The 26,005-nt window shown below is 48.4% G+C and overlaps 6 protein-coding genes across 6 annotated transcripts; 5 read left to right on the forward strand and 1 right to left on the reverse strand.

The window, feature by feature from the left end:
- The first annotated feature begins 145 nt into the window (after window positions 1–145).
- Window positions 146–3,998, forward strand: B0J16DRAFT_96710 (DNA polymerase family B-domain-containing protein). Its single transcript, XM_046134763.1, has 3 exons — window positions 146–1,079; window positions 1,127–2,940; window positions 3,041–3,998. Exons 1-3 carry the CDS (start codon window positions 321–323, stop codon window positions 3,780–3,782), a joined length of 3,315 nt encoding a protein of 1,104 aa, XP_045984479.1. The 5' UTR covers window positions 146–320; the 3' UTR covers window positions 3,783–3,998.
- Window positions 3,999–6,557: 2,559 nt separating this feature from the next.
- Window positions 6,558–8,666, forward strand: B0J16DRAFT_96728 (Glutamate/Leucine/Phenylalanine/Valine dehydrogenase-domain-containing protein). The gene is made up of 3 exons (XM_046134764.1): window positions 6,558–6,997; window positions 7,053–7,328; window positions 7,444–8,666. Exons 1-3 carry the CDS (start codon window positions 6,937–6,939, stop codon window positions 8,475–8,477), a joined length of 1,371 nt encoding a protein of 456 aa, XP_045984480.1. The 5' UTR covers window positions 6,558–6,936; the 3' UTR covers window positions 8,478–8,666.
- Window positions 8,667–9,605: 939 nt separating this feature from the next.
- On the forward strand, window positions 9,606–10,990 carry B0J16DRAFT_284408 (CoA-transferase family III domain-containing protein). Its single transcript, XM_046124018.1, has 2 exons — window positions 9,606–9,763; window positions 9,810–10,990. Exons 1-2 carry the CDS (start codon window positions 9,703–9,705, stop codon window positions 10,949–10,951), a joined length of 1,203 nt encoding a protein of 400 aa, XP_045984481.1. The 5' UTR covers window positions 9,606–9,702; the 3' UTR covers window positions 10,952–10,990.
- Window positions 10,991–11,357: 367 nt separating this feature from the next.
- B0J16DRAFT_96750 (Dynamin central region-domain-containing protein) lies at window positions 11,358–14,029 on the reverse strand. The gene is made up of 6 exons (XM_046134765.1): window positions 13,807–14,029; window positions 13,617–13,751; window positions 12,161–13,547; window positions 11,844–12,105; window positions 11,708–11,792; window positions 11,358–11,653 (listed from the first exon to the last, which is right to left on the reverse strand). The coding sequence occupies exons 1-6, from the start codon at window positions 13,857–13,859 to the stop codon at window positions 11,485–11,487; spliced, it is 2,091 nt and encodes a 696-aa protein (XP_045984482.1). The 5' UTR covers window positions 13,860–14,029; the 3' UTR covers window positions 11,358–11,484.
- Window positions 14,030–15,877: 1,848 nt separating this feature from the next.
- B0J16DRAFT_337482 (WD40-repeat-containing domain protein) lies at window positions 15,878–18,744 on the forward strand. The gene is made up of 5 exons (XM_046127357.1): window positions 15,878–16,065; window positions 16,127–17,136; window positions 17,186–17,589; window positions 17,653–18,278; window positions 18,529–18,744. Exons 2-5 carry the CDS (start codon window positions 16,146–16,148, stop codon window positions 18,620–18,622), a joined length of 2,115 nt encoding a protein of 704 aa, XP_045984483.1. The 5' UTR covers window positions 15,878–16,065; window positions 16,127–16,145; the 3' UTR covers window positions 18,623–18,744.
- A 5,096-nt stretch (window positions 18,745–23,840) lies between these two features.
- Window positions 23,841–25,934, forward strand: B0J16DRAFT_96885 (uncharacterized protein). Its single transcript, XM_046134766.1, has 4 exons — window positions 23,841–24,064; window positions 24,134–24,286; window positions 24,378–25,747; window positions 25,810–25,934. Exons 1-4 carry the CDS (start codon window positions 23,993–23,995, stop codon window positions 25,886–25,888), a joined length of 1,674 nt encoding a protein of 557 aa, XP_045984484.1. The 5' UTR covers window positions 23,841–23,992; the 3' UTR covers window positions 25,889–25,934.
- Window positions 25,935–26,005: the final 71 nt, after the last annotated feature.

Here is a 26,005-nt window from a genome sequence, read left to right on the forward strand (position 1 = left end):
AGAGGCGACGCCAAAGCACGTGATAAAGACTTCCGCGGCGTAAGTGGGGTCAGTCACGTCACGCTTCTCGAGTCGCGCTACGCGGTGGCTTTCAATTAAAGTCGTGTCGTCGATTTCAAACCCACCAGAAATCTCCCCTGTTAGAGTCTCCCCTCCAACCGTTTAGTGTCAACAATCACAATCTACCAGAGACTTCCTCAATCACTCTTCGTCTTCATCTTTCTGGATGTGTGCATGATTTTTGATTGACTCCATTCCTTTTCTCTACTTTCTTTCCTGTTCTTCGTTCCACAGTATCGCATTTGCCATCGCCCGTCATCATGGCAAGCGCAGTCCTCTCTCAAAAGCGAGTTCTGGGCGAGAACAACGCTCGTCAGAATATCACATCCTCTCCTACTTCAGCGAAAAAACGCAAAGTTGATGCAATTCCTTCATCTCCCGCTACCGCAAGGATTCCCGGCTCTCAGAATGACCACCGATCCAAGATGGCTGCGAGCCAGCCAAAGAGTGCTTTCGAATCAGAAGTTCTCGAAAAGCTCAGCCAAGATTTGTCGGATCGGAAACGAAACAATACCGAGAAAGACCAAGCATGGGATCGACCACCTTTAGTTGACTTCGTACCCGAGCGTGACAGTCTTTGTTTCCAGTCTATCGAGGCAGAAGAGGGTACATTACATGGTGGAAGGGCTACTGTCAAGCTGTTCGGTGTGAACGAGGCAGGAAACTCGGTCATGCTTCATGTCACTGACTTCAAGCACTATCTCTATGTCCCCGCCCCCGTCAACTTCCAGCCCCAGGATTGTGCAGCCTTCAAGGCCTACCTGGAGACACAGATTGCCCAACATCAACCTACCATTCACTCCGTTGCTTTCGCCATGAGAGAAAACATCTACGGATTCCAAGGAAACCAGTCCAAGCCTTACTTGAAGGTCACCGTCACTGACCCCAAGTTCATCAACAAAGTCCGCACCACTATCCAGAGCGGCAATGCCAACTGGAAAGGAATGTGGAGGAACGATGGCGAAGTTCAAACATTTGACAATCTCCAATATTTGCTACGGTTCATGGTTGATTGCAAGGTAAGGACCACTGTGTAGCTCTTTAGGTTGATTTTAACATTTGATAGGTTCGAGGCATGTCCTGGGTTGAAGCTCCAGCAAAGACTTATAAACTCGTCAACGACCACATCCGCCAATCGAATTGTCAGATCGAAGCTGAAGTGAGCTATCTTGATCTCATCGCACACGAGCCGGTCGGCGAATGGTCGAAAATGGCGCCGTTACGTATTCTGTCCTTTGATATCGAATGTGCTGGTCGCAAGGGTATCTTTCCTGAGGCAAACCACGATCCTGTTATCCAGATCGCCAACATCGTCACTAAATATGGAGAGAAGAAACCCTTTGTCCGAAATGTTTTTTGTTTGCAGGAGACAGGTTCTATCGTAGCAACCCAGATTCTTGCGTACGAAAAGGAGGAGAAGATGCTTAGCGACTGGCAAAAATTCCTGATCAGAGCCGACCCCGATATTATCACTGGTTACAATATTTCTAACTTCGATTTCCCGTACTTGCTCGACCGGGCAAAGCATCTTAAAGTACCCGGATTTGAGTACTGGACTCGAATCCCCAGCATGCAGTCTAAAGCCAAGGAGACCAACTTTTCCAGCAAGCAGATGGGGAACAGAGATACCAAAGCCACCAATACCAACGGTCGATTGCAATTGGATCTTCTTCAGCTGATTCAGCGCGACCACCATCTTCGAAGCTACACTCTCAACTCTGTTTGTGCCAACTTCTTGGGCGAGCAGAAGGAAGATGTGCACCACACCATGATAACCGAACTCTTCAACGGTACCCCTGAGTCTCGGAGACGTCTCGCTCTATACTGTTTGAAAGATGCATACCTTCCGCAGAGACTGATGGACAAGCTGTCATGTTTGGAAAACTACACTGAGATGGCAAGAGTCACAGGTGTACCTTTCAATTTCTTGCTCTCTCGAGGTCAACAAGTCAAGTTCATCAGCCAGCTGTTCCGAAAAGCACTGGAGCAGAAGCTCGTTATTCCCAACCTCAAGTCTGAAGCTTCTGATGAACAGTACGAAGGTGCCACGGTCATTGAACCTACTCGAGGTTACTACGATGTTCCAATCGCTACGCTGGATTTCGCATCTCTGTATCCCAGTATTATGCAGGCACACAACCTTTGTTACACCACGCTGGTCAGCAAGAAGGCGATCGAAGCTTTCAATCTCCAGAAGGATGAGGACTACATCGTTACTCCAAATGGCGATACTTTTGTGACAACTAAGCAACGCAAGGGCTTACTGGCGCAGATTCTCGAGGAACTGCTAGCTGCACGTAAACAGGCCAAACGTGAACTGGCCGTTGAGACAGACCCTTTCAAAAAGGCTGTACTGAATGGTCGACAGCTGGCTTTGAAGGTCAGCGCAAACAGTGTTTACGGTCTGACAGGTGCAACGACAGGAAAGCTTCCTTGTCTTGAAATTGCCAGTAGTACAACGAGTTTTGGCCGAAAGATGATTGAAAAGACCAAGGAAGAAGTGGAAAAACGTTACAACATCGCCAACGGTTACTCACACGATGCTCAGGTCATCTACGGTGATACTGATTCGGTCATGATCAAGTTTGGCACCAAGGACCTTCGGGAAGCCATGAAGCTCGGCGAGGAAGCATCAAAGTTCGTGTCGGAAAAATTTGTGAAGCCGATCAAGCTTGAATTCGAAAAAGTGTACTTCCCATACCTTCTCATCAACAAGAAGCGTTATGCGGGTCTCTACTGGACCAAGCCGGAGAAGTACGACAAGATGGACACCAAGGGTATCGAGACGGTACGACGTGACAACTGTCTTTTGGTGCAGACTGTGATCGAGAAAGTCCTACGAATGATCTTAATCGATCAAGATGTTCAAGGTGCACAAGAGTAAGTCCTCCCTTCGATCACGCTTCGTCATGCATAAGGTTATCAATCCTTATCTAGTGGCGCAAGGCGAAAGCGGGATGCTAACGGTAGATTCAACTAGGTACGTCAAAGAGACGATTGCAGATCTGCTGCAAAATAAGGTCGACATGTCGAAATTGGTCATCACAAAAGCCCTTGCAAAGGATGATTATGCCGCAAAGCAAGCCCACGTCGAGCTGGCGCAACGGATGAAGAAGCGAGATGCAGGCTCGGCACCGGGACTCGGTGACCGAGTGGCCTACGTCATGGTCCGAGGCCCTGCCGGCGCCAAAAACTTCGAGAAGTCGGAGGACCCCATCTACGTGCTTGAACACAACGTGCCAATAGATACGCGCTACTACCTGGACAACCAGCTAGCGAAGCCACTCGGCCGTATCTTCGAACCGATTCTCGGGGAGACCAAGGCGCGCTCTCTACTTACAGGCGACCACACGCGAGTCATCTCAGTAGCGGCTCCCACCGTTGGAGGTCTCATGAAATTCGCCAAGAAGACGCAGACATGCATGGGTTGCAAGAAGCCTCTGACAGGAAAAGAGGAGTCTGAGGGAGCGGTATGCTCCAATTGCGCGCCTCGAGTCGGCGAGCTTTACAAGAAGACGCTTGATCGCGTGTCAGACCTCGAAGTACGCTTCGGGCGACTGTGGACCCAGTGTCAACGCTGCCAGGGTAGTATGCACTGCGAGGTTATCTGCAGTAGTAAAGATTGCCCCATTTTCTATATGCGCATGAAAGCTAAGAAAGATCTTGAGGACGCTGGTCGCGAGCTCACTCGTTTTGATGCTGACCAGGCGGCCATATGGTGAGGAAACCGACCATGAGTTGAAGTTTCTATCAACCGTCGTTTGGCAAAGACTTACATGTTCGGTAATGCAAGAGCTTCCTTGGAAGAGTGGTCAGTAATAGGTGTATTGTAATTATGGATAGTCGCAAGATACGGTTTGGTGCTGTATATCGGTTTATGTATGTAAGGCGTTCCGGGGTTTGGAGCCAGGGCTCAACGTTGCTACAGATATTACTACATTTATGTCATGCAAAATATAGTATATGACATTGGACATCAATCTACAGTTTATTGTATTTCTTTTACCAGAAGACATGACCAAGTGATGGTTAGGAACAGGGTATACCACTCGCTGTTAAGAGTACTAAATCTCTTTTTTGAAACAGTGAAGATGTGAATGGCACGATTACTCTCGATGCGTGCGTGTTATGAGGGCTTTTATCCCTTGTTCTGCTCAAATGACACAGGACATTCTCCGCGGAAAGGAACCCTGAGCAAGACCGCAAATAGACCGACGACGGTGAACTAACTTAATATCTGGTATTGAAGTTTCCCAGAGAACGAGTAATTTACGGAATTGGGAGAGAGGAACGGAACAAATCGGAATGGAGCAATTGTATATTTGATGCCCAAGGATAAGGATGATGGCATGAGGGGTGCAGATGGGGGTCAGAGTCATGATGGGGGGATTCCATAGGAGAAAGAATTTATTCATGATGAATGTGGTCAAAGCCTAAACGGCGGTCTCGGAGGCATGACCGTATGTGGCTCGGTGGTCTAATCCGGACGTTTTTACTGTAAACGGTGGCACTCGGAGGAGATCCGAAGAGCAGGAGACTGGGCGATTCGGGTGGACATGTAAGTCCGAATAGGTTTGTGAGATCAAATCCGTTAACGGCAGCACAGAACATTGTCTTGTCTGCACTCAGTATCCGTAGCGAGGTAACCTCGGGCAAAATAGTAGCGAGGAGTGAACCGGGAGACTAAGGGTTGCTAATCGGTCCGGGGAGACGCTGATGAGAGAATATTGGTCTCCCCAGATTCTACGGATACAGTCCTGCCATCTCCACCGGCAAAAAGAGGCAAGGAGGGAGAGAGAGAGAGGCGATGCGATGGCTCGGAAAGGATTTCGGCAACATCTCATGGCCTGGGGTTGGCTGTGTCATGGTTTGATGGTGTAGATCTTTTTTTGTCAAAGGAAATTATCAAAGAAGGTCATTGGTTGGAGAGTGAATTGATGTCAATTCATTCTTCAAACAAGATGACAAGGCGGCCAATGAGAATGACCTGATAGTATCTGGGCTACTGTACTGTACTTCAGGGTCTGGGGGGAGTGTCGATATTTGGTTGCGAGCCAAGTCCAAGTCCAAGTCCAGGATATATCCATTATCCATTTTACCAGCGTCTAAGCAACTGCAGGTTTCCATTGCATGGTCGGAGGAAAAGGCCGGGGACAGTACAGTAATTCAGGGACTAGGGTAGCATGTGCATTGTAAATGCAGCGGTATTCCCGCATCAGCAAGTCGATTCTGATTCGACAGAAAGCAAGATTGATTTCCGTTCCTGGATATTGTAATAGTTGTTTGGGTTCAGAATTGGTAATGGATTGTATGATTTGATGCGCTTCGTCGGACTAAGATCCCGGGAGCTTGGCTGTTGATGCATTCGACACACGACAGGCAGTTTGATGCTTAGATTTAGGTTGGTCATAGTAAAGAAAGATAGAGTGTGGCGGCTAAAGACACAATTACTCGACATTTGCATAGGTAGTGATCAACGTGGGATACAGTACAGCAAGAGACATTTGGTGATAATCATGACAAGTGTGGGGTGAGGTCTTACTCTTTACCGGAGCTGAAAGCCCTTGGTTGGAGAGAATGAGACAATATTGAGAATGTAGTCTACCAAGTCAGCTCAAATTGACGCTGAGCTGAAAATTGATGAACGATGATGATGATTTCATCGAAACCAAGATAAGGCGCGTACTGTAGTATAATGTATGGCCAGTCAGGAAATAGAGTAAAGTAAAGTAAACCCCCACCACACGGGAAAGTGGCGAGCGTGGAGGTTGGGTACAGTATGAAACAGGCAGAGCGAATGGTAAAGATCTGATAATAAAGGCGGAATAATGAGGGTTGGCTAATAAGAACCATATCATGATGAATGAATGGTTCAAGATTGATCTTTACTAGACATGGGATGGTACGACAATTGTTGCCGTGCTGTGCTGTGCTGTGCAGTACCAAGACGGTAGCCAGGACCTACATTGCCGATGGGAGTACAATTGGTAAGAGCGAATATCGGAGCATGAAGATCCAATGGATGAATGCCCAAGAGAGTGGTAGATTAGCTGCAAGAGATCCATTGAGTGGGTGGTGGGTACGGAGACGAGACGGCAGATGAGAGGACCCTCGGGTGTATGTATTATTAGTGGCCTTCACATGCTACAGAGTGTTAATGTGAGTATGACGATGGAGGATTACAGCAAAATATTTGACTTCTGGTATTCTCATATGGTAACTCTTTCACTACAGATGATACCTACCTAGGTGCTATTCATCGCAAACAGAAAATACATACAATACTGAACCAGACATCCATATCAATTATAGAACCCCCAGGGTGTAAAAATGCCCCTGGTCTACTCTACAGTACAGTATGTGGGGTGTGGATACTGGGGTTTATCGGGAACGACCAAAAGATTAGACTAGGGTGTGTCTTGTCACTCGATTAGATGGGATAATAGTAACTAACGCGGGTGCGTATCGAGTGAGTTCTTTATTGACCTACGCACCTTCTTTTTTATCTCTGAACACGGTAGTGGAAGGTACTTGAATCTCCTGCCATTTTACCTGCCGACATCATGTAACTCATTCCTTCCGTTCCTATCAATTGCCATTACCATTACCATTGCCATCGGTATGGATATCGGATGCAGATGCGGATGCCATGACGGAAAGAGCGACGGGTCATCGCCATGCCATGACATGGACATTGATATCCCCTTCCTTCCTTTCACGCCTCAACAACCATATAAACCTCGAGTCCCGTCACCTTCCACTCGACTTCTCTCCTTCTTTATCTCACTCTTGAACAATCCATCAAGTATATCGAATTCATCAACAACCGCCCTTTAACCAGGCATTCACCACAAACTTGTTCGATATACAACCCAAATGCAGCTGAACACCATGTCTCACCTCCCTCACGAGCCCGAGTTCGAGCAGGCTTACGGCGGTAAGCAATGTCCATTCACCATACCAACAATTCCCATTCTAACTTAGATTGATAGAGCTCGCCTCTGCCCTCGAGAACAGCTCTCTCTTCAACGAGCACCCCGAGTACCGCACTGCCCTTGCTGTTGCTGCCATTCCTGAGCGTGTTATTCAGTTCCGTGTCGTCTGGGAAGACGACAAGGGCAACCTTCAGGTCAACCGCGGCTACCGCGTCCAGTTCAACTCTGCTCTTGGCCCCTACAAGGGTGGTCTCCGACTTCACCCCAGCGTCAACCTGTCCATTCTCAAGTTCCTTGGCTTCGAGCAGATCTTCAAGAATGCCCTGACTGGCCGTAAGTACCCTCATCGTCGCGCTTCTCCAGACCCTTGACTGTTCCTGCATATTGCGGGGTGACGGGAGTGGCCCAGAGAATAATAAAAGAAACAGACTTGCTAACAGCTTTCCAGTCAGCATGGGTGGTGGCAAGGGTGGCGCCGACTTCGACCCCAAGGGCAAGTCCGATGCTGAGATCCGACGATTCTGCCAGGCTTTCATGACTGAGCTGTCCAAGCACATTGGCGGCGAGACTGATGTTCCCGCTGGTGATATCGGTGTCGGTGGCCGAGAGATCGGTTATCTCTTCGGTGCTTACCGCAAGCTCCGCAACCGCTGGGAGGGTGTCCTTACTGGTAAGGGTCTCTCTTGGGGTGGTAGCTTGATCCGTCCTGAGGCTACTGGTTACGGTCTTGTCTACTACGTCGAGTACATGCTTAAGCACGCCAACCGCGGCACCTTCGAGGGCAAGCGTGTTGCTCTATCTGGCTCTGGCAACGTCGCCCAGTACGCCGCTCTCAAGATCATCGAGCTTGGCGGTTCCGTTGTCTCTCTTTCCGACTCCAAGGGTGCTCTCGTCGCCAAGGAAGGTTCCTCTTTCACTCCCGAGCAGATCCACAACATCGCTGCTCTCAAGATTAAGCACCAGTCCCTGACTGCTTTCGAGCACGAGGACAAGTTCACATGGATTGAGGGTGCCCGCCCCTGGGTCCACGTTGGCAAGGTCGACATTGCTCTTCCCAGCGCTACCCAGAACGAGGTCAGCAAGGAGGAGGCTCAGGCTCTCCTGGATGCTGGTGCTTTCATCGTCGCTGAGGGTTCCAACATGGGCTGCACTGCTGATGCTATTGATGTCTTTGAGGCCCACCGCAAGGAGAAGGGTGCCCAGGCTCTCTGGTACGCTCCTGGTAAGGCTTCCAACTGTGGTGGTGTTGCCGTCTCCGGTCTTGAGATGGCCCAGAACAGTCAGCGTATCCAGTGGTCTGAGAAGGAGGTTGATGACCGCCTCAAGGCCATCATGAAGGACGCCTTCGTTGCTGGTCTTGAGACCGCTCAGAAGTACGTCGAGGCCAAGGAAGGTGAACTTCCCAGCTTGGTCGCTGGCAGCAACATTGCTGGCTTCATCAAGGTTGCCCAGGCCATGCACGACCAGGGTGACTGGTTCTAAGATGGATAGTCGAGGAAAGTGTGGGACGAGAGCAACCTAAGACCAAACCGAAAGACCATTATACCCGAGCTGGGCTCACATTAAGGTTGTTTGGTCCTCTCATGAGAACTCTCACACAAAGTCCCTGCTTGTTTCTGCATGGAACGGCGTTTTCTTTGGCACTATCTGGGCATGCATTCTGTTGGGCGTTTGGGGTTCAAGATACTTGTAGATAAACTTGGTTTCTTATTTTATGGCTTTGTTCTTAGCCCGATAGTACGAAGAATGAAAGATCACATTTTAGTTTCAAAGACACTAGTACCTTAAAATTACTGCAAGACACAATTTGGCTCTTATCTGCTTGTTGCGACGCGAATACTCCTTTGCTGTCACCAACCTTTAAGGCGAACTGCTTACTTCTCTTATATTGTTTGTTATGATGGACATCTTGAACAATATCTTGATAGCTTCGTTCAAGAGCCGTTCACCACAAATTTGTATGTGGCGATAGGTACAGAATTTCACCAACTTATGTGAGTTTTGGTCATGTTTGATAAAACTGGAGATAGAGGCGTGTCTTTGTAGTAAAGAAGGCTCAGCAATTGCCCAGTGATCAGTCGATTGCTTATAGGAAACCAATGGTGAAGATGTGTAGTTCATACAGAGCATCGCAGCTTACTATAGGTAGTTGGCAGCCACAGAAAGAAAGATGCGGATCTCTTGTATGCATGTTTAAGGCACTGCCCGGTTTATAGCCAAGAAACCCAAGCCGTAGTCTGACACCAGAACCATAGCAGAGTCGTCATATTCCAGATAGCCGGATCTCCAACCCACCTATTTACACGTGCAGTCACTCAAAATAGAAGCATTACTAGGTCTACTCCTTACCATGACCACCAATGACTCCTTGTGCCACCTGCCCCCATTGGACGGCCACCCTTTCTGCTACTGTTCTGTACAGTCTGCTGTTCTCTGATGGTGCAAGCCGAGTTGACTTGATAGCCGCCATGTCCCCACTTTACCGCGCCGTGGGTCAGGAACCAGGGGTCGTGGCCGGGAGCCCGGGATAATCGGGGCCGGAGGTGGAACCTCGGTTCGTGATATCGCGGGGTAGCTACTGACTTATCCCAGATTAATGTTATACCTAAAATGAACCAGATTTCTTGACATTCTTATCGAGACGTAATACTTCTTCTACTCTATTATAGAAATAATAAGAAGCTACTTCGTGATACGACTACCCAGCATGACAGCCCCTCCTCCTTTAACCGGCATCAGGGTGCTGGAATTCGCTGGTCTTGCTCCTGGTGCGTTTCCTTACACAAACAATATATCTTGCTAACATAACATCAGGTCCATATGCTGGTATGCTTCTCGCTGATGCTGGTGCCTCAGTTCTTCGCATTGACCGCGCATCGCCTGGCACGTCTGCACCAACGGAGGATATGCTGGCTCGGCACAAAGCATCCATAACAGTAGATCTAAAGTCAGAACACGGTGTAGCTCTTATAAAGCGCCTGGCCGCACATGCGGACGTTATTATAGACCCGTTCCGCCCTGGAGTTCTTGAGAAACTGGGGCTAGGCCCAGACGTGCTGTGCGATCTGAACAAGAGACTCATTTACGGCAGGATGACTGGTTTCCGTCGCGACGGAAAATATGCATTCATGGCAGGACATGATATCAATTATCTTTCTGTCTCTGGAGTTCTTGCAATGCTTGGAAGGGAGGGCGAGAAACCACATCCTCCGATGAATATTCTTGCTGACTTTGCTGGCGGAGGTGCCATACTATTCCAAGGAATTCTGATGGCTGTCATATCTAGACAGTCATCTGGACGTGGGCAAGTTGTTGAGGCAAACATGGTCGATGGAAGCTCGCATCTAACAACCTTTCCGCGAATGGGGCTCAAGACACCAGTAGGCAACAGAGACCGAGGAACGAATCTCTTGGACGGAGGAGCTCCCTTTTACGACACCTATGAAACATCAGATGCAAAGTACATGGCCGTTGGTGCTCTGGAACCGCAATTTTTCTCAGCCCTACTACAAGGCCTTGGATTTGCGAAACAAGGCTGGGAAGAGAACCAGCAGGACAGAACGCGATGGCCTGAACTGCGGAAGTTGATGACCGAAACGTTTCGCAGAAAAACTCGCAGTGAATGGGAGGCCATCTTTGACGGCACGGATGCATGCTGCACTCCTGTACTGGAATATATTGAACTCGAGACGGACTCTGATCGGGAGGGTGATCAGCGGCCTGCGGTGACATTGCGAAAGACGCCGTGTTTAGCAGTGAAGGAGAGTGTAGGGTCCGTCGATCCGGTTCGATTTGGTCAAGGTCCCGGTGTACCTGGAGATGGATACAAAGCGAACTTGCTGAGACCAGGAGCAGGGGGAGAGGAAGTGCTAAGGCAATGGATGGGGTGGGAGAATGGAAATGAGTATGCACTGTATCAAGGGGGCTTTGTACTGAAGGAGATGTCTAAGTTGTGATTTGAGTTGAGTTGGATGGGCATAGAGGAATCATTTCTTAATTAGCCATGTTTTGATATAGACACTCTATCATGCACAAGATATGAAGTGTAATAGGGGACTGATTATATATTCTACCTACAAGCCTGCTTTCACACATTCTTCTGGGCACTTTGATGTGCAAGCAAAAGAAAACACAACAGCGGGAATGGAGCCAGGAAAAGCCCAGCCGTCCGGCCAACACAAATCCTCCATATACTCCCGCTTCCTTGACATCCGGGAAGACAGAACCGCGCCCCATACCCTCTCGTCATATGCATGTACCGAATAATGCATCTCCAATGCAAGTCATTAAGCAGTCTACTCTAGGCCTCCTCAAAAGTAGTGGTATCGAAAAAAATGGGTGATGCTCGGGACGTCGTGACATGGGGGTCGAGAGACAACTGCTATGCGGTGGTCCCCTTGGGCGTTTGGTTCGCGGAGAAAAGAGGCTGAAGATAGGCCCAGCCTGACTTTGAAGGTGTGATGATAAAAAGCTTCGGTCATGAACGACCTCACTGCACTTGGCTGACAATCTCACTAGCTTTCGAGAGAGACTCAACCATCTGCTGACACTCCTTTCTCCGGCGGATGGTGAAATCACTCTCCTTCAGGAGATCGTCTAATGTATCAGTTCTGTACATGTTCTCCAACAGCTCTCGCTGCATCTCGTCCTTGGTAAATCTAAGATTGTTGTCAGATCGCATGCCAGAAACGAGTGTGCCACAAAACACTTACTGCACAAGGTTCAGCATGACAGCCTTGGGGACCATATCAATCATGGTACGCTTAACAATGTTGTAGTAGGAAGAGATGAGCAGCTCTGTGGATCGGTCAGTGACTTGGCGCCGAAGAAGATCTCGAATTCACGTACTGATAACTTCAACCTCAATGTTCTCGCGCTCTGACAAAGTACCAGAGGCCTTCAGAGTTGGAGGAGGGGCTTCCATGGCAGCGGCCTTTTTCTTGTTCTTGGCTGCGAAGAAGCTACCAAAGAAACCTGAGTTGCCAGCATTCTCAGCGTCTGGAACAGTCGGGCTTGCAGCTCGGGGAGTCGAGGCAAGTGGCTTGCCAGTCTTGGGATCAACCTGAACAGGCTTGCTAGGGTTGTACCGCTCGTTCACCATTGCCATCGCCTGAACCAGGGTTAGTATCTCTCAAATAAACAAGCTGAGTAAGACTTTGACTTACTCGGTGACCATTCAAGAAATCAGGATGGCCAGTGTTGACATAACACGATTCCATAGCTACCAAATCTCTAACCAGCTTGTTGGTAGGCTCCATAGCCTTCTTGAAGAAGGCAATAACAACACCGTGCATCTTCTCCTTCAATGAGGGATATCGGCGGTAAAGCTGCTTACCGAGCAGCTGTGAGAGGATTCGCACCAGCTCATCGTAGACAAGAGAAACACATTTCAAGCTGGGATCTTCCAAGCGCTTGATCTGCTGCTTCACGATCAGCTCAAAGGCAGTGGTGCCCACAAAAAGAGCTGGAGAAGAACCAGAAGAGTTGTACAGAATTGTACGGATGTCGACATCCTTCACAACGTCGAAGGGATCAATTGCCTTGACACCATTGGAGTAAAGCTCATGGAAAACAAAGCTAATACGGGCACCACCGGAAAGCTCAGTGCTTGACAGCTCGGTGTTGTTACCGTCCAAAACTGTTCGCCATTCATTGGTGAACTCGGTGATTATGTTGAGAACAATATTGGCGCTGTTGCCAAGCATAGAGGGACCCAGGCTTTCAAGCTCAGCTGAGTACTTTTGAAGAGAGCTGCTGATGCGAGCCTTGATATCCGGCAGGGTCTGCTTGATGTGCATCATAAGAATGAGGTTGAGCTTTCGGGCAAGATAGGGAGTTCCGCAGTATGAGCTCTTGTTACGGTAGGCCTTGTGGTTCTCGAAAAAGTTCTTCTCAGCCTCGAGCGCCTGGTTGATGGCTTTGCGATTGTCAATATCTCGCTGACCTCGGTTGACAACGGGGACGTAGCCTAGTCGGAGGGGGATGACTCGGTTTGACAGAATATCGATAACGTCGGTTCCCTCGTCCATCAGATCGACCTTGGTCAGGACACCGATGGTCCTTTGACCCTCGGGGTCAACCTCACGCGCCAGCTTGAGACCGTCCGAGTTGGCCAAATCCTGATTGGCAGCAGTGACCGCAAGAATAATAGCGTTCGACTTGCCAATGTGTTTGAGAACCATTTCTCGAATCTGTCGCTCGATATCGCGGGGCTGGTCTCCGACGGGGACTTTGGTGAGACCAGGTAAATCGACCAGGGTCAGGGTGAGGACATTGGGGGAGTAGATGCGAAGGTTGATTGGAGCTGGGGAGATGCCAGCATTTTTTCCAACCTTGGCTTCTGTTTCTCGCGAAATTTCGTCTCGGATCTTGGAGAAATCGTAGAACTTCTGTCCAGGGGCGTGCAGGAACTCTCCCCACTCATCGGCGTTGGCCTGCTTGTCGTTACTGGTATCAACTTCCTCTTCCTTGACACCATTGCTTTCCGCGGGACGGTTGATGAGTTGAAGAACGAGGGGACGTCGAGTTACGATACCGGAGCCTCGGGGCAAGCTGAGACGATCAGTCAGTTCCATATTTCTATAGACGCAACGTAGAATAGGCGGTATGCGGCAGACTTACAAGTCTCGGCCAACAATATTCTCCAAAACTGAACTCTTTCCGCTCGACTGGCTTCCTACGACGGCGATTTGAGGCAAGTCAATAGGGTTGTTGACACCAACAGTAGCGAAAACATCCTGAAGCTTGTTGACGAGTCTATCGTCGGGAGTTAGAGATAGGACATGGTAGCAGAGTTACAGTAGGAACTAACGTGATCAGGGCGGGATCCGAGATTCCACCCTGTGCAGCAAGGGAGTTGCTCATCTTCAAGTATCGTTTCCCAGCTCGTATATACGCTCAAAGTGTGTGAATGGCGGTATCGAGTCGAGAACGGATGGTGAGGGAGGGGGTCGATGGTTGAGTTTCGGAAAGCGGTCGACGTGGAAGGCGGTAGGAAATGTTGCGCAGGCTTGACAAAAAGCGTTACAACAGCCCTTTTCTATTTTGAAGGGCAACGCTTAAGTAGAGCGTGAGAATAGACCAGCTTTGGGAGAGGCAGGTCCTTGTATATGGGAAATACGTGGTGTTGCTAGAATAAAGGAGGGACTCGCAAGACGACACCGAGTTCACGAGCCTAATGGCACTAAGAGTGTTGCGCGCCGCATTACGTCCTTACGTTGTGCCACAAAGTGGCACAGCCATGTACAAAGCTACAGTTAGCGAAGGAAGGCACGTGACAGGCGAGACTATCCTGTGGCTGAACCAGCTGCTGATAATTCGGCAGCCTGAAGAAGACGTCAGCCCCTGATAATATCTGCATAATATAGACCGGTGCCTGACGTCCTGGAATCCAATGTACGAAAGAGAATCTAAGTAACAAGCACTTCAAATACGTGGCCGTTTAGGCAGCCTTATCGCTGGAGGCCTCGATACCCAACTTGACTAACATCCACTGTTTCACGAATCAAGATGTCACTAGAAGATTGACTCAGACACATTTGGAAATGTAGGTAAGTATGGCCATCTTGATTTAAAAGAAGAAAGGCCTATGAAGAGGCGATGTTATGTCAGAGCTCTATGAGATCAGGTGAGTACGGGAATACCAAGCCGTTGACGGGTCATTTGACTTACAACAACGGGCCGTTGAACTCCTGGTCCTCTCGCCTGGGAGCAGCATAGTTGAGAATGTTGGCCAAATAAACTAGGTATGCAAATATACAATATCAGCTCATGTCCATCAATCAAGAAATCACGCACATTGATTTAGACGCGATGCTTTTAAAAAGGGTTATGCGTGTGATATCAACCCCAGGTAGGTACCTATGCAGAGGAGCTGTGGGTCATCTGTAGTCACAAGGGATACCGATAAGAAGCTAGAGTCCATCTTTATGAGAGCGGAAAATGGCGGTCGAGGTTTATAGGTCAGCTTTAAGCGACAAATACTTGGAGTGTGAATAGTAGGCACCAGAATTTACAGCAGTTATCCTTCAAAGCATAAGACATAAGCTTGCATAAATATAAAGAGTCATCCGGGGAACGATACCTAGGTAGGTATGTAGTTGAAGTGCATCTCAACAAGACAGCGATGTTGAAAGGAAATGGGATCCAAACGTCATCAGTTAGTGGCTATGATAGGTAGTTGCTGGAGGTGTGGGGGGTAACACCGCATCATGAGCCGAGACGCTAACTGGGAAGAAGCGTCAAAGAGAGAGTTTGTATAAACCGTATCGATGTACCAAGCCAGCGTTATGGTGTTAATACCTAGGTAGGTATCTCTCTATATGTTTCAAAGGGTTTGGGTTTATTGTTTGATTTTACTTACCAGATTTACAAGCCGGGCTCTCATCTGGATGAAATACATATCTGTTGTTATACTGCGCGAATGCACTAAGTTAAGGGTCTCTCTATACTGGGCATAGTGGTGTTTACCTCTACTATATTGTCTCTGTTGCTCTGGTCAGTTTGCGAAATCAGTCAGGATTAGTGTGCATCAAGAAAATCAGACTCAGACCCAGAGGACATTTATCCTCTGTCTTTTGTTAAACCTTGTATATCCATTCATTGTATCATGACTCCGATATACTCGGACAGGTCGGGTTGTTCAGTCACTAAAGACCATTGGAGCTCCAGGGGTTCCAGGTGTGCTGTACACCTCCACTTTGCTAAAGGTCCATGGGTGTCTTAGGTAGGTCTAGTACCTACAATACGCCGTGTTGTTGGCATGTCCTTCACCGGCCACAGAGGGAGTTACCCACACTGAGGGCGCAAAAATAAAGTAGCTTAGTTACCAGTTTAAACTGACATAAAGTGAGCATATCATTTTGTCTCTCATGCCGTTGACAGTCAATTCTTATGATATCCTGATCCTACACCTACGTACCTGTAGCTTACCTTCCACCGGGCTGTCTGCCTGCCCGTCTACCTAATGAAACAACAGACAGAACGGGGAGTTGTTACTAACCTACCTTACCTGCACAGACGTTTCTACTTTAAACACAACACATCAACACTTACGTTCCTCATCAAATAAGTTAGTACCTACCTTGAAAGACATAATAAGTTCCTCTGGTACCTTCCTCTCATCGCCTTAGAAACGCATTGCCCCGTCACATGCCACATCCTCCTCATTCTCCTACTCCTACTCCGACTTCTAACCTTAGCACATCCAACATCAATCATTCCTCCGCCGCCCGCTCGACTCAAAGCTCGAACCCTCGCTCAAGCCATCAACAGAACCGGAATCAAGCTTGGACTGGCACCGCGAATATAGATAATTCGGCTGCCTACCTTGCACGACTTCCGGGTCAGAGTCAGACACTCGGACGACGTCGACGCTCCCCAGCTTCTGACGGCCCCCTCGACCCCCAGACCGATAGTTCTCAAGCGCCAGGTGACGACCTTGGTGAGCCGCCCACCAAACGACAGAGAGCGAACGACACGATGGGCGGGAGCGACATCCCCGATCCCCATAATGGGGCTCCTCTGGGCGTCTCCAATGGCTCGACTGGGCCATCATCTATGGGGGTCACCAATGGTCACAAAACTGCCGTAAATGGTTCAACGACTCGCGATAATAATAATGCAACCACAAAAGACAATGGCATGCCTTCCAAATACTTCGGTCACAACCGCGAGGAGGTCACTCGGCTGTTGATACAAGCACTGTCAGATATGGGTTATCAAACAGCAGCGGACAACGTGAGCCACGAGAGCGGCTACGAATTAGAAAGTCCTACTGTAGCTGGCTTCAGATCGGCCGTGCTCAACGGTTTGTGGTCCAAGGCCGAAGAGTTGCTTGCTGGGGCGTCGTTCGAGGCCGAAGGCCAAGGGAATGGGCTTGTTCTGGCGCCAAGTGCAGACCGCAATGCCATCAGGTTCTGGCTAAGACAACAAAAGTTTCTGGAGCTTCTAGAGCAGAAGGACACCAGCAGGGCTCTAGTCGTACTCCGAAGTGAGCTGACACCAGTTTCTCACGACATAGCGAAACTACATTTCTTATCAAGTCTCTTAATGTGTCGTTCTGTTGACGACCTCATGGCGAAGGCGGATTGGGATGGCGCAAATGGCCAGTCTCGAAAGCTGTTGCTCTCCGAGTTATCGAGTAAGCACCCTCCCAACAATTCCGCGTGATTTAGCTCTGACACAGCAAGAATGCATATCGCCTTCGGTAATGCTCCCCGAGAACCGCTTAGCAGTTCTTCTCGAGCAAGTTAAGCAGAGTCAGATAGATCATTGCTTATACCACACTCAAGCACTGTCGCCGTCGCTTTATTCAGACCACTCTTGCGACAGGAGATGGTTCCCAACAGAGGTGGCACTGGAGCTTCGTGACACGATTGGCGAGATCTGGCAGGTAAAGTTCTCCAATGATGGCTCGAAGCTGGCTGCTTGTGGCAGCGGTAGGCAGGTTGTGATATGGGAAACAGACACGTTTTCCGTGGCGGAGATTCTTGACGATCACGAAGACGGCGTCGGTAACATCTCGTTCAGCCCTGATGATTCCATGATCTTATGCTGCGCCAGAGACGGGTATGCAAGGCTTTGGTCTACCAATGTGAGTATTTACTTGCTACGGTTTGTGACGGCTGCGTGCGTGCGTGCTGACATTATGATATAGGACGGACATCTGATCAGACAGTTCAACAGGTTCACAGAGCCGGTCAGTGGTGCTGTCTGGGCTCACGATAATCGATCCTTGATTCTCGGTACATTGGATCCTACTTACAGCTTGCGCACTATAAACCTACATACTAATGAGGAACACGACTGGGGCAAGAAGCACCGTGTTGAAGACCTGTGCGGGTCGCCTGATGGACGATGGCTCGTGGCTCTTGACAATGAAAGAAAGATTCATGTTTACAACGCCGCTACACGGGAGCTGGAGTTTGATATGGAGCTTAATGACCGGCCAACGTCTGTCAGCATCAGCCAAGACTCGCGACATCTGCTCATTAACAAATCTGACGATGAGGCTCAACTCATCGATCTTATGACACGTAATTCTGTGCAGAAATTCTTTGGGCACACAGGCGGCGCTTACATGATACGAAGCTCCTTTGGCGGTGCCAACGAGAGTTTCGTTTTGAGTGGCAGCGAGGATGGGAATATCTTGATATGGCACAAAAATACTGGTGCAGCGGTAGAACGACTGCATGGACACCTTGATCGTTGTAATTCTGTTGCCTGGAATCCCGTCGATCCGTATGTCATAGCCTCTTGCGGAGATGACGGCTATGTGAAGATGTGAGTACAGTATTCTTCCTATTCTTTCTTCCTTCTTCCTTTCTCCTTCTCCTCTTCTTGGTTCAGTTGCCATGGGCAATCTCTACTGGTTGTCACCCATTGAGTTTCAACCTCCTTGGAAGAAATTAAATTTACTGTTGATACTACCACGGAGAATTGGGACACTTTAGGCTCAGCTGAAAGTCGAAAAGAGGAAGAAGAAGAAAATTCAATTGTTGCATTTGAATGGAGATGGCTGACAGTTGTACAGATGGACCAACAAATCCCATAGCGGCGAAATTCGAACTCGACATCTTCAAAGCCGTGCTAGCAACACGCACACATGGGACCGAGACGAGAGATAATCTGATATGTGATGCTAATCTGTTGGGGAAACGAGATCAAGACGCAGAGAACAGTAGATAGCAAAGGCTCGAAACAAATACATAAATAGGCTCAGCGAATGAATATATAAATATATGAATAGCCTAAGAGCCAGTCTAAATCCTCATAACGTAACCACATTATTTTATCTCATACTCTTGATGGTTGACTTGCCCAAACACCATGAAGTAACTGAATTGTTTTGCGCCTCCTGCTCCCTGCGGACAATCGTTCCGATACCGTGATGACTGCCATAAACATATAGCTCAAATCAGGTAGAACATAGTTTCTGATTATGATGTCTTGGAATTTTAGGAACCTCGCCATGTTCCCCCGGCTGTCGACTTCAACATCCAATGTGGAGATTACTTCATGATTTATCTAGAGTGGAGTTACTGCGGAGTGACGGACGGAACGAGGAAACAAGTGAGTAGATACTGGCAAATGCTTAACGAAGAAAAGGCAAAGATTGCGAACCGAAGACATAGGATAGCTGAGCAACCTGGGCTAACTCGGGCTGTGTAGAACCGAACCCCAGTTAGAGGAGTGCCGTACCTGCATGACCCTACCCAACTTACGTATAATACTGGGACCAGGGCACATGGGTGATGGCCGTCTCAAGCATGGGAAGGCACGCCATTTGTGCATTATAAAGATCGAAGCCAGGCTTGTTGGAGGAAGCGTACTGCAGCTAACTCGTGGTGGAGTGATATGGCACGATGTCGTGTTCAATACAGTAGGCGAATGTTCTAACGGTCAGAACCACGAGGTTCATGCTGAGCGACGGGCGGTCAGTAACCCTCTTGCAAGGGACCTGGGAACTGAGGCAATCCGATGCCTCGTGGTTACCGAGACAATATGGATTCGCGATAGCGTACTAACTAGTCAAGATGATCGGCGATGCGACTGAGTTTTCTAGTCGGCTTCTTGAGATAGAGGGGCCATTAGATCAATATGTATGTGCTTGAGGGTCTCTAGATCAGAAACCTCTGTATTCCACCTGAACTTCGAGATCGAAATAATATGGACCGTATGTGTTTTACTGTAGATGACCAGCAGAAGACTGATGCGAACCAGTCTTCCCATGTCTCTTGGTTTTGACGTGGGCCTAATAAGTGACGCCTCGTGAGCGTTGGAAGCAGAGACTCAAACGTGTTTGCGATGGTACTATACTTCGCTGATCGTCATGAAGAGGCACAACAAATATCCTGCAGATGCATAATATGTCACTGAATGCGTCAACGTTAAGATATCTACGGATAGTCTGCAAGAATAAGATAAGTGGCACTTGATAGAGCACGTACGTATTCAGAAGCCTCAAAAAAAGATTGCATGCGTAGACCGACAAGGTCGTTCTTTGACGGCAACGCACGAATACTGCTGTTTATTGCGCAAACCACCGAAGAGCTTCGGGCGTATTGTGTTAAATGCGGCTTGTTTCCGTATAACCAGTCCTGATGCTTGCTATCATTTCTAAGTGTGGTGTTGTCTGTCAAGCGCTCTGTTCGTCCCCTGGCTTCTTGATACCCTTGCCAACCCTTGGGTGACCTGTGCATTATCGAGCCACGCTCCATGGACGCCTTCACCCCTGAAGCTAAAACACTACATCAAGAGGACGTGCGCGGCGAGGTGGAGGATACGCACCGCAGAGACATAAACAAAGGACCGAAGTAAACGCAAATAATCTATGTAGCAATTAGATATTTTGGAGAGAGGATCAAGTATGCAGTATGTTGAGATCACCAGCACCAATTCCATTGTAAAGCTCGAATATGAAAGGGAAATTACCATTCTGTTTCGAGCAAGGGATGACATTATCCCGAAGAAGCGAGGATAGAAACGTCTCGGTAGTTAATGGGCTTTGGCAACATTGATGGAGATGACAACTGCTTTGGGCAGGGCGTCCTGAGAACCCACATACCGTGATGTCAACTGACATATTGAGACCCTGAAATATCCCGGGAGTTTGAATTTCCTCTATCCCTTGTATCAAAATCAAGGGCAAGGGACTAGGAACGGCCGACGACAGGTTGTTGATTACTTATCAGTTTGCGCATCTGATGACGAAAGCTATTGTGAGCGGCCATACTCTGTTAGAAATAGAACATTGACTTGGAGCAGATTTGCGATCTCAACTGGTTCCTGTATACATCGACACTCCAAAGTCTACGAACACTGAAAACTAGAAGCCAAGTACGACTACGTAGTATGTCGTGGCCGACCTTGGCGCTATAGCTGAGACGGAATCTTTGACTAATGATGTTAGTAGGTGGAGTTAGAACAAGGTTAAAGAGAATGCCGAGGTAAAAAATAAAATAAAATAATGGTTTGGCTCACGATGGAGATAAGTCAGGACTCAGGAGCTGGATTTTGGCTCTGAGATCCCAAAGCCAGCGCGGGATGGGCCGGCGCCGCGTCTGAAAGGTACAGTATGGTGGTTAATTATCGTCTCCTGGGCTGTACAGACAACCAACCAACCATGTACAGTTCGTATCATGGATCTCCGATGACACCTCAGGCCTGTTAGCGCGATGTCACAGCACCAACGGCTTAGCTTTTGTTCAGTGCTGACCACCATGAATCTTTGAGGGCGTCGTGGCGTAGGATCCAACGAATTTCAGTCATATTGCGGAAAACGTCAGCCGGATGAAGGCAACTGCTGAAGTTGGTCAGCAATGGTTTTCTTTCTTCCATCTAAGTGCATCGGCAGTGAGCACTGCAACAAAGCAGACCTTTGCTTTTTCGATCCATTGCGGGAGATCCATGATCCATGTACATAATACGCAGATGACATACCTAGGTAGGTACCGCGCTGCGGACAGTACCGTACCGTACTCTGGGAAACAACAAGCATGGATCTACACGCACGGGCATCAGAACAAGAGACCCTAGAGACTCTATTCATCATGTCTCAAGCACAGGCCCTACAAGGTTGGGCAGGTTGTTGGGTCAGATCCCGTTGAATCGGACAATTTGGTAAGTACTGACAGCAAGGTAAGTGCCTGGTAGGTAGGCAGAGCATGTTATTCCCCTGAACTGAAAGGGTGAGATGAGGGCCCAAAAAGCCGAAAGTTGAGATGAAGTAGTACTGCTACCAGGCTGCAAAGAGCAGCAGCGGTGCGGAAGCATGCTCATTAGGCACCGCACCGTACCGTACCGTAGGTCGCGGCTTGTGGTCCACACCGAGCCATCTCACTTAAAAGTACGGATACTGTAATGTACATGGAACAGGAGAGAGATGATAGATCGGACTAATGCAGCCTTTGCAGACGCAATCTGACAGTCTTGCCAGAAAAGCACGACCCTGAGTCGTGTGCTAGCAAAGAAAAGAATCGACTCCACCTGCAGATCTCCGTGTTTGCCTTGCACCTTCTGTATCCGTATTTCCAACGAATAACAAACCTACCTACCTTTAGTATTCTTAGAATGCTCTTATACTGATTCAAACAAGTACAATGCAGGATAAGGCGGGCAGTTGAAATTAATTTTATCAAGATATACAGGTAACGATCAATCATTCCTTGGGTACAGTAGGTAGGTGCCTAGTAGGTGCCGACCTCGATTCAATAATATTTATCCCACAAGTATTATCACCTTACCCGAGTCAGTTTTGCGGGCAGGATTGGCATCGACTACTGACTAAACGTTAGCTTCTCAAGAGTTACCTATAACTGGAAAGTGTGTGCTTTGATACTTAGGTACTAAGCATGCACACATACATACAACTTGCAAGGTCTGACACAAAATAATACAATACAATACAATGCAATACACCACAACCGTCAAACAAGACGTACATATCGTGCCGCTCTTGTGTGTAGGTACTCAGGTGGGTAACAGAAAAATTGTCCTCTAAGGCTTAGGCTGCTATAATAAAGTAGCCTTACTGCTAGTCTAAGCTAGCATAAAGTGACCAAATTATTTCGTTTCTTATGCCTCCAGGGGGCCAATTCTTCTGATACTCTGAGGGTACTGTAATGTCTGGGCGTCTATTTTAGACTTTGTAACATCTCAACAATACAGTCAGTACCTAGCGGGCATGGATACCTTAGTACTATACCTAGGTACGCTCAGTCCTCCCACCTCCAACATTTGCTGTCCCTGAGCTAAGCTAAAAGTTTGTAGCCATACAGGACCAGTATCCATAACTGCCTTCTTGGGCAGGTAGGTACAGCCAACATTGGGATACAATAAATGCCGTTACCTGCCTCAGTACCTATCCAAACAAATTAAGGAAAGATGCCGAGGCCGGCGAGGTGAGGCTGTCCCTTTCTTTCTTTCTTTCTTTCTTTCTTTCTTTCTTTCTTTCTTTCTTTCTTTCCCTTCCAATTCTGTTCGAGACGTTAATCTCGCCTGATTCCCTGTCCAGCTTTCCTCCGTACCTGCCTTAGCACCAATCCACCCGCATCACCCCTCGCACTTTTCACCCCCAGTCCTCCATCATGGTGGGGTTCTGCTCTAGTGAACCTCGTGCTAACCCTGAATGTCTCATCCAATATGGATAAGCTAAGACCATGTTGACATGGTCCCTTTCCTCCCGCATCCGTCCCATCCCATCCATCATCTCCTTCAAGCAAAAAAAGCAGGGGTCGGCCAAGGTCGGTTAAACAAACCCAATGGAAGAAAGGAAGGAAGCGACCAACCAAACAAGTCAATTACCAGTCCCAGCTGGACCTGAATATCTAGACTAGGTAGCTGTCTGTCAATCAATCAATCAGTCTTAGGTCTGTCCATACATCGATCGACCTTGAGCCAGACTTGTTGTCCTACACCACTCTCGCTCGTTAAGGTTTCCATCTCAATCATTATCCTACTCTTCTTTTTACTCTGCTGTATCTTCAGCGTGGAACGGCTGCAGTACGTACTGCATTAGCACCTACCTACCTATACCTAAGCTGGTAGACTGCTCCCCGGACATCTGCCTGCCCATCGCCGAACAGCTGCCGAACCTTCCATTCTCCGGCCGAGTCGAGTCCCCTTTAGCTTGCATCCGGTTGCCACCAACACCATTGGATCTTTCGATTCCTTCGATTTTTCTTCTTCGCATTCCACGTCAACGGCTTCTTTGGCATCGTATTTGTTTTGCACTCCCCTCGTTGTCGATTGACCATAGCCTTTTTGTTTTTGTTCATGAGAGCCCGTTTATTCGTCGTTTTCTTTCCTCGCTGGGCTATCTCGTCCCATAACACACTCTCGCCCATGATTCCCTTCTCATGATGCGACTGTGATTCCACTCGCTTTCTTGCTGTTTCTTTCATTCCCTTATTTTTCAGCACTTTATGATTCCCTGGCCCAACTTATACCGTGATTCTTTTTAACCATTGCACTATTTCTTGTAGCGGTCACTCATCATGGATAATTTGGAAGGGATGCTCATGGTTCCCCCCGAACGGGGCCAGATCCTCGGAAGAGCTGTTTGGAAGGTTCGTCAGGATATCGCCCGCCGGAAACTTCCCCATTCCTGTGCTTTTAACTGACCCTGACCCGAAAAGCTGCGATATGTCGTCGTGGGAAGACGTAACACCAGGCTTGGTCCTAGTCAACCACAGTTGATATCCAACGGTCGCAATAACAGCCTTGGAGGCAACAGATCTTTCCCCAAACTACCTATAGAAGAATCATGCATTCTCATCTACAAGCACAAGGTATATATACCTCCCAAATCTGATTACGCCCATTCCACCATTCCAATTCTGTCATCTTTGATGCCCTTAACTGACCTTGTTTGAATTCCAGGAGGATACTGAACCAATACAGCAGTGGGCGGTAAACTCTATCACAGATTGTCAAGTCCAGCAAATCAATCATCGAAAACAAGGCCCCGTTCTTCCTACACTCGTCATTTCTATAGTCGATAAAGAAAAAAAGCGCCGTTCCAGTCGAGCTGCTGGTCTTATATCATCGAATAAAGAAGCTAACGCTACAACTCTTTGGTTCCGCACGCCCCCGGACGATCACCATCTGAGTTTACACGAGTGGGCGCGCAACATTCTTTCCAGGAAGTCTCCAATGAGTCCAGAAAGCCCGATGTCGCCCCAGTTCTCAAATCCATTTGCATCCATGTCCCGCGATACTTCTGAATACTTCTCCCGCCCGCCCAGTGGGAACCGATCCGGCCGTTCTGATCCCCGAAGCCTTCAGCATAAAAGCTCGACTACTACTCAGTCAACATCAACCACTACCACAACTAGAGAACGACCTCTTACATTTAGTTCCGAATCGCCCAGCCTACGGTCGAAGCGCAGTGACATTTCTTCGCCTTCAAGCAACAACTTCCCAATCCAGCAAATGAACTTTCCTGTTCCTGGCCAACACTATACCACAGTCCTCCCAACTGATCTACCATCTCCTGTCAATACCACAGGGGACTACCAAGGAGAATTTATTGAAGGCTGGACATCCGCTCAAGGTAGATCATCGACGATGAGTTCGCCCATCCGAGGCCGTAGTAGCATTGGTTCTCAACCACCACATCCTTCTATCGCCACGGTTGAATCCAGCTCTCCACCTGGACCCCGTGAGACTATTCTCGACCGGGCTTTCCAAATGCGGTGCATTCCTGGCTCGGAACGGGATGTGCCTGGCGAGGAGAAATTGAGCTCCTTGGCTCGGTTCGATGCATTGATGCGTGAAGCTGATGACAAAATCAAACAGAGGGAAGAAGCCGAACGAGCTCAGCAAATGGCAATGCGAAGTGCTTTTGAGGCTTCCGATAGCTCTAGCGACGAAGATGATAGCGATTCGGACGATTTGGACGAAGTCGCATATGGTGGTGTACCTGACCGAAGAGGGCCAGCTTTGATACCCTCAACGCAACGCGCCCTTCAATTTATCGCTGATCGTGGGGACCCAGCACCTTTGTCGCCTTCTACTCGTTCTTCGGTGTCGAGGGCCCCTATACTACAGCAATCTCCCCCGATGAGACCGCATACAGCACATGCGAAAACTCGACCAGGCCCTACACAGCGAACAAATAGTACACCTCACTTGATCGCCAATATGGCTAGATTGGAAGTGACAACATCCGCCAAGAAAGTGTCGGATGATTCCTCAGTGAGGTCGAGTGGAGATAAACGTCTATCCACGTCGAGCACTGCTACCAAAAGGTTTGAGTTTTACTGAATTTATCAAAAGTTTATTGAGCACCAGAAGCTTACTTTTTACCTAGACGAACGCTAGTAGGAGGAGTTCCTGGTGAAGCAGCAAGGTCGACCTCCAGCCCACGCCCATTCCATGTCGGACACTGAATTTGTGAGACTTCGTATTATCAACTCAGGATCACGTCCGAAACTTGAACGATGAAATGCAGAAGTTAGATGGCGCAACAGCATGGCCGTCATCAGGGGAGATAGAACACCTCTTTC

Source organism: Fusarium flagelliforme (genome assembly GCF_020744385.1).
Source record: "Fusarium flagelliforme strain FIESC 12 MPI-CAGE-AA-0113 chromosome Unknown B0J16scaffold_3, whole genome shotgun sequence".
In the NCBI taxonomy this organism is placed as follows: Eukaryota; Fungi; Ascomycota; class Sordariomycetes; order Hypocreales; family Nectriaceae; genus Fusarium; species Fusarium flagelliforme.

Bases quoted from the DNA above. Each gene is read 5' to 3' on its own strand.
- B0J16DRAFT_284408 (XM_046124018.1), top strand. From the start codon at position 9,703: ATGACAGCCCCTCCTCCTTTAACCGGCATCAGGGTGCTGGAATTCGCT. The intron at 9,764-9,809 runs GTGCGTTTCCTT...ACATAACATCAG, and splicing joins ATTCGCTGGTCTTGCTCCTG to GTCCATATGCTGGTATGCTT.
- B0J16DRAFT_96885 (XM_046134766.1), top strand. From the start codon at position 23,993: ATGGATAATTTGGAAGGGATGCTCATGGTTCCCCCCGAACGGGGCCAG. The intron at 24,287-24,377 runs GTATATATACCT...TTTGAATTCCAG, and splicing joins TTCTCATCTACAAGCACAAG to GAGGATACTGAACCAATACA. The intron at 25,748-25,809 runs GTTTGAGTTTTA...CTTTTTACCTAG, and splicing joins TCGAGCACTGCTACCAAAAG to ACGAACGCTAGTAGGAGGAG.
- B0J16DRAFT_96750 (XM_046134765.1), bottom strand. From the start codon at position 13,859: ATGAGCAACTCCCTTGCTGCACAGGGTGGAATCTCGGATCCCGCCCTG. The intron at 13,752-13,806 runs GTTAGTTCCTAC...TCCCGACGATAG, and splicing joins TCGGATCCCGCCCTGATCAC to ACTCGTCAACAAGCTTCAGG. The intron at 11,793-11,843 runs GTACGTGAATTC...ACCGATCCACAG, and splicing joins CATTGAGGTTGAAGTTATCA to AGCTGCTCATCTCTTCCTAC.
- B0J16DRAFT_96710 (XM_046134763.1), top strand. From the start codon at position 321: ATGGCAAGCGCAGTCCTCTCTCAAAAGCGAGTTCTGGGCGAGAACAAC. The intron at 1,080-1,126 runs GTAAGGACCACT...AACATTTGATAG, and splicing joins GGTTCATGGTTGATTGCAAG to GTTCGAGGCATGTCCTGGGT. The intron at 2,941-3,040 runs GTAAGTCCTCCC...AGATTCAACTAG, and splicing joins GATGTTCAAGGTGCACAAGA to GTACGTCAAAGAGACGATTG.
- B0J16DRAFT_96728 (XM_046134764.1), top strand. From the start codon at position 6,937: ATGCAGCTGAACACCATGTCTCACCTCCCTCACGAGCCCGAGTTCGAG. The intron at 6,998-7,052 runs GTAAGCAATGTC...TTAGATTGATAG, and splicing joins GTTCGAGCAGGCTTACGGCG to AGCTCGCCTCTGCCCTCGAG. The intron at 7,329-7,443 runs GTAAGTACCCTC...ACAGCTTTCCAG, and splicing joins CAAGAATGCCCTGACTGGCC to TCAGCATGGGTGGTGGCAAG.
- B0J16DRAFT_337482 (XM_046127357.1), top strand. From the start codon at position 16,146: ATGCCACATCCTCCTCATTCTCCTACTCCTACTCCGACTTCTAACCTT. The intron at 17,590-17,652 runs GTGAGTATTTAC...ATTATGATATAG, and splicing joins CAAGGCTTTGGTCTACCAAT to GACGGACATCTGATCAGACA. The intron at 18,279-18,528 runs GTGAGTACAGTA...ACAGTTGTACAG, and splicing joins GATGACGGCTATGTGAAGAT to ATGGACCAACAAATCCCATA.